The sequence below is a fragment of the Mauremys reevesii genome, linkage group 1 (genome assembly GCF_016161935.1).
Source record: "Mauremys reevesii isolate NIE-2019 linkage group 1, ASM1616193v1, whole genome shotgun sequence".
In the NCBI taxonomy this organism is placed as follows: Eukaryota; Metazoa; Chordata; order Testudines; family Geoemydidae; genus Mauremys; species Mauremys reevesii.
The window spans coordinates 313908606-313920858 of NC_052623.1; the positions used below are offsets into that span (position 1 = coordinate 313908606).

The 12253-nt window shown below is 40.6% G+C and overlaps 1 protein-coding gene across 1 annotated transcript in view; it reads left to right on the forward strand.

The window, feature by feature from the left end:
* Positions 1–11252, forward strand: part of CAV1 (caveolin 1) — a 28262-nt gene extending 17010 nt beyond the window's left edge. The window contains exon 3 of the mRNA XM_039519965.1: positions 9083–11252. Coding sequence (XP_039375899.1) covers positions 9083–9424 — 342 coding nt within the window. The 3' untranslated portion in view covers positions 9425–11252. The remainder of the gene's footprint in view (positions 1–9082) is intronic.
* The last annotated feature ends 1001 nt before the right edge of the window (positions 11253–12253 follow it).

A 12253-nucleotide genomic window follows, 5' to 3' on the forward strand; every position in this document is an offset into this window, starting at 1 on the left:
GGTCAGGAAATTTATTGTAGATGTAGAACAGAAGTTGGTAATGTTTAAAAATCTTTGGCCTAAACAGAAGGTTATTTTGAGTTATTAGCACCCTTTAATTGGTCAAAGCCCATTTCCTTACCTTGTGTACTTGTCATCATAACATGCCTGTATTTTCATTAGCATTGCAGACATGTCATGGCCATGTCACAATACACCCTAGAGGCTGTAGAATAACAAGTTCCCTGGTGTACATGTACTGCAGTGAGGGAGGCCTCTGCCTAAATCTGTGCCTGACTGCATGGAGCTGCAACAAATTCTTTACAGGCTAACCTACGTTTGGTATATTTGACAAAAGTGGAACCCAGGTAAAGTTTATCTTATCCTCGTGAGCCAGTGAGTTCCTCTACTAAAAGCTATTGGGAAACTTTGCTGTATCTCCCCTGCCCTAATGTCCATATTTCGGGCCACTTCACTCCGATTTTTACATGGCTTGGTTCACTTTGGCTCTCGTTATCAGTCTGATGACAACTCACCATCACAGAGTGTTACTGGACTGATAACCAGAAGGGAAAGCTAAAAGACATGAACATGCTGCAGGAAGAGTGATGTAGTCAGAACAATGGAAATGACAACAGAACCTAGAATTGTTGATAACAAAATGCATAGGTTGCCTAGTGCATATGCTGCTTGTACAGGGTTGATCCCTATGCTACGGGCAGAATCTGCTCCTCACAGGAGGGATCAGGATGATAGCTATGACTAAGGCTCCATGTTTGTCATGGCAGTCACACAAGTCACAGATTTTGTGACTTTCTGTGACCTCCGTGACTTCTTCAGCAGCCTGTGTGACTGGCCCAGCAACTGCCTGAGCAGCTCAGGCAGCCCTTGGGACAGGCGCACCATCTGTTGCTGTGGCTGTCTCGGGCTCCCCGCACACACACCCCCCGCAGCAGGTGTTGGGGGGGCTCAGGACTGGGGATTGGCATGCCAGGTGGTGCTTACCTTGGGGGGGGGCTCCCCAGAAGGGCAACAGGAACTCCCCTCCCTCAGCTCCTAGCTCCAAGTGCTGCCTCCGACCGCAGGCACTGCCCCCGCAGTTCCTGTTGGCCACGATTCCTAGACAATGGGAGCTGCACAACCCAGCACCCGTGGTGCCCCTCTCCCCTCCCCATGGGCCATGCTCCCCCACGCCCTGAGTACCCACTGCACTCCCCAGGCTGTCCCCCCCAGCGCCCGCGGTGGTCCCAGAGCCGCTCCCCTGAGCTGCCCCCCGCCCCGAGTTTTAGTCAGGGGTATATAGTAAAAGTCCTGAACAGATCACAGCTGTGAATTTTTGTTTATTGCCTGTGACCTGTCCATGACTTTTATTAAAAATACCCATGACTGAAATGTAGCTTTAGTTATGACCCACTCCCTGATCCTGTGGGCTGATCTGCACTGGCTGCACTGTGAGTTAGAGCACCCTTGGGGTTGCTCTATGTTATGCCAGCTGGCAAAACTCCTAAGTGAACATATAGCAGCTGAGAATTGGTGGAGCCCTGCTGTGCTCCCTTAATAATAATACTTCCTTCCTCCCACACTTTGCCTGTCTTGTCTATTTAGACCATAACCTGCAATAACTGTCTCATCCTATGTGTTTGTACAGCACTTAACACACTGATGCTCCAGTCTTAGCTGAGGCTGCTAATCACTTATGTAATTTCACTACATTTGGGGCCATGAGCAGACTGATGTATACATTTATTAATACTGTACATGACTGAAAGTCCCCTAATTTGACATGCTGCTTATTGGTCTTTTCACTGTCAGGAGTCAGGTTAACATCCCTACTTAATCACTGTGGAGCAGCTTGGGACTTGTGGCCAGTGGAAAAGTGAAATGGGAAGATGTGGCAACGGGACACTGACTACAATTCATATGAGATGGTGTTTTCAGTACTGTGCAGTATAATCTAAAATTGATATAAAAGTTCCCATGTTTGTTAAAGCTAGTCTGGAACAGTAATCCCTCCCTGATCATTGGTGGCATGAACTAATCATTGTTTAGCCTCTCACAAACATAACGGTTCCTATGTACTTTTAGGACATTTGTGTGTGACTTGAGCAGTGCCACCATGGTATAGCAAGTACCATGACTCCATGACATCATCTTCATCTCTTACACTTAGAACAGGCATGTCTGCCAAGAAAAGAAATATGGCCTGATTCTCCTCTCCTCAGGAGTCACTCCACAGAAGACAGTACAATTAGGCTAGTATTGTAATACAAGCAGTTACTGAGACTCAGGCCTAGAGAGAACATTCACTCTTGACTTTTCAGCCTGAAAAGCAATGAGATTGCTTTGGAGTCATATTTTTAAAATAAATATTTCACCATTGTAATGAGTTGTATGTAAATACATCTGAGCACATGGGCAATTCTAATAATTTACTTTAGCAGCTTTATGAGTTCCATATAAACTTATAGTTTCTTTTTTGGGGTGCCAGAAAGATAGTCTGTTTTTAGCAAAAGGGTTATGCTTGACTAAGTTAAAGATGCAGCCTCAGAAAGGCTAAAGGGCTTCCGTGCAAAGTTAGTTTCCCAGTAAGATTTAATGTTTCTACTATGAGCCAGTTGAAAAAATAAATTCTCCTATAAAACAGCCAGCCAGGACAAACTCAATCCTGTGGTCCTTCTAGATGTGTGTAAACACTTTTGGCCTAATCCTAAAAACCCTTTATGCACAGGACGACCACTGAATTAATTTGAGGAGTAATTCAACTCATTGCAGAAGCAAATAAATTTATGTTGCTGAATACATTTTGTGTTTCACCTACATTAGTATAATGTGATACAAAAGTGAATGTTGATGACAGGTTTTATGTGCTTAACTAGAAAATCCTTGTATAGTTTTGGGGAAAGGGCTACTATAACCTAAAACTTGTTATCTTACCTATTGTAGAAATGTCTTTTTAACAGCATGTTTTTATGTTCATGAATGAGGCAATATACACATTGCATAGATTCACACCCATATTTTCCACTCTCTGTTAGGAAGATTGGCTCTAGAAATCAGTGTTGCAGGTCTTGGAATCATCTAAATTCCAGTACATGGATCACTAAACTCCAAGTTTTCTATTGAAACTGAAATATAATATCCAGACCCTGTCCTAATGGAAATGATGCTTTTTTTTTCACTTCTGCATGTATACATTGTTTTTTGTAATGTATTTGACCGGATTCAACACCACCTTACAATTCATGTTAGCTAAACAATGTCACAACACATCAAGCAAGGATTACTTTTCTTAATATATGTTGCTAGATTTTGGTTAACTTGTACTTGCAAATTCATAGATTTATTTTATGGGCCAATGTGCTGCACAAAAGTATTCAGCACCATTTATAAAAGTCCAAAAGTATAAACCATTCAATCCTAACAAAGCTTTAATGGAAATACAGAGAAATTGGAGTATATTTCTTTCTTTCATGTCACTCACAAGATTGCCAGCATAGCAATATGTTTCATTCATTACAGTTACACAAATTTCCATTTTCCTATCTTTGATGGTATTGAACTTGGATGACTGTATAACTTTACAGGAGAAAAGCCCCTAGTTTTCTATACTGATTTCACAGGCAGTTATTCTCTAATATGAGTTAAAACAAAAATGCATTTATATGAGCTACAAAACCATACGCTGTTTGTTAATTCTTATTTGAAGAAAAGACATTTGCCAATCCTACCTTTTAAAGTTGATATTTTTATTATTATTATATTTTAAACTAGGTCAAGTTACATTTTTCAAACTCCTTATAAATTTCTGGCTCTGCACAGCTTCTATAAAAAATACATAGAGTTGTGTCTCCATTGCACGTATAACACGTTTTCCTAATGGAAGATTGATTCCATGGATGAAATCCTGGCCTCTTTGAAGTCAGGAGGAGTTTTGCCATGGACTTCAATGAGACCAGAATTTCACCCTATATACTGTTGAATTGGTTAGAAAACTTGTTTTCATTTGGTGAAATAATTCTTTTAGAGGAGTACCAAATATCACTTTTGTGCTCTTAGAGCCTTCTTCAGATTGGCAGATGATCAACAAGTATCATTATAGCTTGCTATTTGCAGAACCAGGGAGAAGAATTAGGCTGGGAATGGAAACCTACAAGTAGCCAGGGCTGGGGAGAAGTCTTAGGCTTAATAACACACCAAATTAAGCTAAAATGATATTATCCATCCTTAACCCACACTACACCAGGAAGTTGTATCCATTTAAACAAATCAATTTAGAAACCGTTTTAAATGGTTGGAATTTCTGAGTGAAACCCTGGCTCCATTCAAGTGAATGGCAAAACTCACACTGATTTCAGTGGGGACAGGATTTCACCATTTGTGTGTAGATCAGCTGTTGGTTTGAGGATTAGACAGTGTTATTTTGGAATTTTCTTTTTGTGAATAAAATCAGATCCCCCATGGTGGTGACATGGCAGCTAATGACTCTAAGGCGAGAGTGTGGCTTGTGTCTGGAGCTGGGTGGAGACTGCACTAATTTACAGGGATTTACGTGGTCTCCGTGGAAATACAATTTTAGCTAGTTATCCATTTATGTACATGATTTGTCATCTTTACAGGTATTACAGAAGAGGTGAATGATTATATTCCCTATCCCATAAGGTGTTAAAAATATCAGACTCCACAACCATTGGGTAGAGTAGGATGCTGCTGAGAATAGTGTAATTAACAAATGTGTTGTGCCTTAGAAAAGCACATTGAAGAACTGTTGCTCAGCGTGTGGCATATTAAGCCTGATCCAGTAAACTCATACTCTTGGCAGCAGTCTCATTCGGAGCAGCTCCTATGAGTGTATTGTTCTTTCCACTAATTTATATAATTGTTTTAATTTCTTGCAGTGGAATACTATTGTGATGTTCATTTTTCCTGTTGACCTACTCTGCTTGGTTATGTTGGCCACACTAAATATCCTGTGCCGTGGATTATATCAAACACATGTTTAGCTTCTGTGACATGGGGCTGAACTATTATGTCTCAACATGTTTCTGTTAATATTCTAATGGAAATGTTATGACAATTAAGCTTCCTGGATATTTTGGCATTTCAACAGAGACTTGTAAAATATGCATCCTTTATTGTAGCGCTTCCTTCAAGTGAGTTTTTGCACAGGTTGGCTATAATAGTCAAAACTATGAAATGTGTACAAAAGGGTATTTCTTCTAAATATTAATATATTAGCCTGGCCAGGTATCTTACTAACAGAGTGTCAACCCATGATCCATATGGGCAAGAACCAGACTACAATGAAAAGATGTTCCTAATGATTAACTCAAACTGAGAACCCCCTGACACTTCCAGAATGAAAGAGATGAATCATTGGGTGCTGATATAAATATGGCACATTAACAACTATTTGTTTGGTTTTAAAGCACAAGTTTAAAGAACTGCCTTCCCCACACACTGACTGTGAAAATTCAATAAGGGTACTAAGGGTGACATTAGAAAATTCAGCCAAGAGTGCATGTCTTTAAGTTAGAGGACTGCATGATGTGGCATGAATGGATGTAATCACTATAGATGGCTACATACTTATTTTTTTTAGGAGAGCTCCCAGAAGGTTGTGTTGGGCACTCAACACACTGAAGATGCCATACTATGTCTCGCAATTTCCCCCTTTCAGATACTTTGAATATGAAGGGGCTAAGATTGAAACCTGTGGCACTCCACACCCTTGGGAGGAAGGAGCTGCTCTATGTCTCCTTTTCATCAGGCCCAGACAGAATCATTTTCCTGGTCTGCTAGGTTCTGATTTCAGTAGGAGCTGGATCAGTCCCTTAGAATCTGGAGGAAAGACAGGTAAATATGAATGAAAGCCAGATAGATCTCTTAGACTCACTTTGGATAAGATAAATGTGATGCATGTTGGAGCAGGAAACATTTTGTAGAATTTGCATAGACTGTGGCTGCTATCTCTATTGAAGGCATCTGTCCACCTATTGTCACAATGCTTTTGCCATCTCAGTAGGCTTTAGTAGATTCCTCAGCTCCCAGAAGGTCAGAAAAATCATTGTCTTCCTCAATTGACTGAGACACTTCATTCTTTCCCTTGAAATGCAAACCTCACTGTAACCGTTCATGCCTTTATCATTTTAAGGTTGGATTTTTGTATTACTTTATCAGGGGATAGTCAGAAGGCCCATTAGATGCTTCTACTCCTGTAAAATGTGGTTTCCCATCTTCAGAGCAGAGCATATTGCATCTGTGGCTCATCATATCCACTGGCTGCCAGTTCTCTGCTGGGTGAAATGTAAGGTGCTGGTTACTATCTATAAAGCCCTAAAAGTTCTAGAACCCTGTTATCACAAAGGCCAGCTGTCCCTCTGTTCCCCATCACACAATGCCAACATTTAACAGAAATGCTTTCCCTGCCTATCAAGGGTGAATGGGCCCTGGAGCTGAATGTTCCGAGCAGATGGTCCTCATTTCTAGAATTCACTCCTGCCAGAAGTGAGCTGGAGCCTGGCCACTTTTAGAACATGATATAAGATGAATCACATTAGTCACGTCCTCCACAGACTGCAGGTTCTGGAATCCCCTGATATATGGTTTACCAATTGGTCTTCCCCACCTTTCAAGAAGTTGGCTTGGTTACCATGGGGGTGATTATGTGTGTGCTTCACATGATTGGGGAAATGTTGTTTGCTCTTGATTTAAGCTACATAAAATGTGTCTAGATTCTGAATACCTCAAATACATCTAATAAAATAATAATTTATATCTAGGGTTTTTGGTTTTCAATTTACATTGAGCTGTCAACATTTTACAAACCATTAAATTGTTGTCATCTTAGGATGTCAAAATGACTGCCTGATTCAAATGCACCAGAAGACGTCCCTGTTGCACTTTGAAGTCTGGAGCTTGGTTTCATGGTAACATATATGTCACGATGTGAAGTGGCTGGAATTAAGGGTCCAGTCATTCAAGAGGCAGAACATGCAACATGATTCTGTTCATTACAGTAGGAATTGAAGACAAGCAGCACCTTGCAGGTTAAACCCTTACATGATCAGGAGATATGAAAATGTTGGGTTGATATTTAATGGCTTAAATTTGTTTCTCTCAATATTTGCTCCTCTGTAATTGACTTCATAGGGAAAAAATGAGGGAAAGATGCGCTATTATTTGAAAAGCTTTTACTGGGGTTTATAACCTCATTCTATTAAATTAAAACAGATTTTCCAAATGCAAAAAAATTGTCTAAATAATTGACTTGTATTAATTTCACATAACCACATAATGCTCCACTCACGGTGCTTTAGGAAAGCAACTATTTTGTTACAAAAATTTAGACTTTTAAATGCATAGTATTCAATTTCTCATTCTAAGAACATTTTCTTCTTTAACAAACAGATGAGCCCAGTGTCAACAGTGATGTTTTTTATTAGAATTCAAAGGAAATTACACAAAATGTATAACTCTTTAACATCAATACTTTGTCACTTTCCTAAACCCAACAATAACTTGTTTCACTATTAAGAGGGGCCTGAAGAGACAAGACAGTAATTCACTGTCTAGTGTGATTAAGTCTAACATTATGTAAATATTCTAAATATTTTTGCAAAATGGAAGGCTTTGCATGGAAATCTTTACTACTGTTTATAAGCCATTCATTCTACAGTATTGCATATTGTGATTTTGCAATGGAGAACTGCTGCTCCTCTTTTTAATACTAGTTTTCTATTCCAGAGCATTGCATATTTACATTAGAATATATGGAGCCTAATCTTGATTTCACTTCCCTGATCATATAAATTAGGAGTAACCTCAGTTACATCTATGAAGTTTCACTGTTGCAAGTGGAAAGCAGATGTTTGTCTGCTGTATCTTCTTGTGTTCTTCAAGGATTGGTTCACAATCAGACAGCAGCATTTCTCTACAGTGCAATTCTCCTTATATCCATCAGAGGCCTGAGAATGGTGTCCCCATTTGTTCTTCTTTTTGCTCCTTCCTTCGGGGTCCATGACCCAATTTCCCTGCCTCCAGCATAGGAGGAAACTCCAGGCCAGGAATCTGAGCTTCCATTCCAGTTACATGAACAGATCTGCTAGCCACAACTAGCAGAGACTTGTTTTATATTTTAGACACACTTACATGCAAATGCTTCACACAGCCCACAAGATCAGTGTTTCTCAAACTGGGGTCGCCATTTGTGTAGGGAAAGCCCCTGGCGGGCCGGGCCGGTTTGTGTACCTACCCCATCCGCACAGAGGCAGCTCTAGCATTTTCGCTGCCCCAAGCAGGGCGGCACGCCGTGGGGGGCGCTCTGCTGGTCGCCGGTCCCGCGGCTCCGGTGGACCTCCCGCAGGCTTGCCTGTGGATGCTCCACCGAAGCCACGGGACCAGCGGACCCTCCGCAGGCACGTCTGCGGGAGGTTCACTGGAGCCACCTGCCACCCTCCCAGCGACCAGCAGAGCGCCCCCCGCGGCATGCTGCCCCAAGCACGCGCTTGGCATGCTGGGGCCTGGAGCCACCCCTGCGTCCGCAGGTCTGGCCAATTGCGGCTCCCACTGGCCGCGGTTCAGCGCTGCAGGCCAATGGGAGCTGATGGAAGTGGCACGGGCCAAGGGACTTACTGGCCACTGCTTCCAAAAGTGCCCATTGCCCTGCAGCGGCGAACCATGGCCAGTGGGAGCCGCGATCGGCCGGACCTGCAGACGGGGCAGGTAAACAAACTGGCCCGGCCCGCCAGGGGCTTTCCCTACACAAGCAGCGACCCCAGTCTGAGAAACACTGCACAAGACTGTTCCATGCAATTCAGAGACTAAGGTCCTAATTCAGCAAATTACTCAGGCAGATGCTTGACTTTAATGATATGAATAACCCTACCTTTAGTCAGAAAAACTTAAGTACATGCTTAATGTACATATGTGCTTAAATGTCTAAATAAATGGGACTTGCATGCTCAAAGTTAAGCACATGCTTAAGTGTTTTGTTGAATCAAAGCCATAATGAGTAGATCACTGTTAAGACAAAGGGTATTTGGAATCCACACGTCTGTCGGTTGTGAATATCTGTCTAACCTGCTTTTGTCTCCTCTGCCTTCAGATTGATTTTGAAGATGTCATTGCTGAACCTGATGGAACACACAGTTTTGATGGGATTTGGAAAGCCAGCTTCACCACCTTCACTGTGACAAAATACTGGTTTTATCGCTTACTGTCGGCAATCTTTGGCATTCCTCTGGCTCTCATCTGGGGTATCTACTTTGCCATTTTGTCATTCTTGCACATCTGGGCAGTGGTGCCATGCATAAGGAGCTACTTGATTGAGATCCAATGCATCAGCCGGGTCTATTCTATCTGCATCCACACATTCTGCGACCCATTATTCGAGGCCATCGGCAAAATGTTCAGCACTATCCGGGCAACAGTACGAAAAGAAATATAAGTGATTCTTCAAGGACAGCTCTCTGTCTGGAGAGTCCTTTTGTGTGCCAATTTCAAGGTTCTTAAATCAATCTGCAGTAACCGGTGGTGAATATACTGGCCCAAAACAAAGAATCATTTATTCAGTTTTCATTACTAATATTTATCCCTACTGGATTTTTTTTACTCTGCATTTTTCAAACTGATCTTGAATTGCTACTCTCCCATTCCAGCCGCATATCATTTTGCTGACCATTTGATAAACAGATTGATCTGCTTTTGTCGGGGGGTTTTTTAGGCCTCCATTCATTCCTTGCAAGATACATTCACAATGATATAATAAAGAACTGCAAAAATGCTTTTCAACACTGTCATGCCATTCATTTTATTGTGGGCAAACAGTATAAAGCTATTGCAGCAGAATGAACCTGACAAGTTGGCAGGTTTTAAAAGAATGTTCTTTTTTCAATTGTATTGTCAGTTGACTACAGCCATTTACTGTAATGGTCAGATATGGTCTACTATGAAAAGACAGATATAAATAAATTACTTAACTAATATATGTTCTGAAAATCTAATGCCTTATCAGATCAGAGACTTTGACACATAAAACATAAAAAATGCTGAATGTCCATAAAAAGCTACAGTTAATGCCTTCTTGTGTCATACTAGCTATCCTGAAAGTTTGCTGCCAACTGTTTGTCAACCCTTCACTATAATTACAGAAGCAAACTGAAGATCAAAGCTAAAAAATATTGTTATTAAAATGTTTTTCTGGCAGTGACTTATGATGTGTCTCTTAGCTAATATGTGGGTGTTTATCACACCAGTAAATATCACAAATGTGTCTGAGATGACACTGGCTTAAAAAATGAATAATCCAGGTGCACCAAACTCATGCCATAACATGCCAACTATGAGCTGTCTCTGAGAGAAGCCAGCTTTAAAAAACCTTCCTGTCAGCCGAGGTCAGCATGCTGTCAGCTCACAGATTATTTTCAGGAGAATTCACGCTTTGCTGAGTCCAAACTAATCCATCACAAGAGATGCTTTAGAAACTCCACATTGTGTTCCACTTTTTTAGCTGAGCTGCAGCCATCAGGAAGTCTTAATGGAGGGTATTGTGTGAAATTGTCAAATGTTGCAAAGCATGAGCCCTTGAAAATAAAGCATTTGCAACGTATTATGCTGTGACCCATGGGAGCCTTTGACCTCACAGTGATGTTACTGAGTTTAGAGGATATCCTCATAAGGTTTGCATGAAGCATTTGAACCCTTAAAACCTGAAATGTACATAAAGCTGCCTGGTATAGTCAAAAGCTTTATGCCTAGTGCTGAGATTCTGCATATTGCTTTATATGAGTCAGGGGTGCCTTCCATTCTATTTCTGCCATAAGTGCATTTAAAATCTGATTGGAGGGTGCAGCTACTTCTTCTTCTCTCTTTTTTTTTTATAGGCACATACATTACAAACCTATTAACTACTTTTGTTTTGCATTTAAAACAGACACTGGTATGAGAATAGTTTTATGTTTTTACTATGTACAGAACTGAGAGTGTACTATTATAGAGATTTTGCAGTATTAAAAACAAGCAAGATTGTAAACAAGAAATATTTTATCTTTATATGAGGAAAATCACTTTGAAAAGGCCTCCTTGATTTATCATGTAAACTGTGTGTCCTGACAGATGTCTGTTCACTTAGACTTATTAGTCCCTAATCCAAATACATTGCTGATCCAAGACATTTACATTGCTATTATATGCTTACAGATTTAACCGACACCTCTTTTTAATTTTGCATGTACTGCAAAGGCTACAATCTACGCAATAAAAAATGTTTAATGGTAGCTCCAGTCTGAATTATTCTTTACCTAAAAAGTCATTTTCACAAATCTCACATCCTTAAGAAGTAAGACCAAACATTTCCCAAGTAAAAGTCAAATAAATCCATGTAATGATTCTTGAGAAAGATCCTGTAAATAAACCTTGGGTGGTGACTCGGTGTTTGTTATGAGTAGATTTTCACAATAGTAAATGATGTTTCCCTCACTGTTATACATTGACATTATTTAGCTAGTAGATAGCACGCTGCACTGGGACTTGGGAGATGGGGCTTCTAGTCCCAACTCTGCTACTGGGTGAGCTTAGGTAATTCACTTCACTTTCCTGTTCCTCAGGCATCGGGATAATGATACCTAAAGTGCTTTGGAGCTGTCCTGATGAAAAGTGCTACGTCAGAGCTAAGTATTATTGTATATTTCATTTGACATAAAAGACATTGTGCCTGATCCTGCCACACTTGAGCTCTTTGGAAGTTCTGCCACTGACTTCAATGGGAACAATATTGGTCCTACCAATACCATTGTTTATCATAACCATTTTTTGTATTGTAGGTACAGTACTATGTACTGCATCTCTTGTCCAGTCCTGAACTGACATAACATATGACAGGCTAATTCTTTCCTCAGGGTTATTACTTGATATCTGCCATCCTCTTACCATAATACAAACACATGCTACAAATTAGGATATCACATTTTGAGCCCATCAATCTATTAGCTATGCTTTAAAGCACAAATCACAAACATTAGCACAAGGTAAGTTCTCCTACATTCTGCACTCGCAGAACAGTGTGTTCAATGCATTTCATTTCCCTGCAGTGTGAATGAAGAGAGCTTTTAAAAAAGAAGATTTTAAAATCAATTAAAGAATGACATGTGGCCCCGAAGCAGATGAATATATGGATGGTTTTTGCAGAAAACAGGTTGTCAATATTTTAAATGCCTGAAATGCTGTGTTATTTTTCCTTTGAAAGGTGCTTGAAAAACTTGGGACAAAACATCCATCC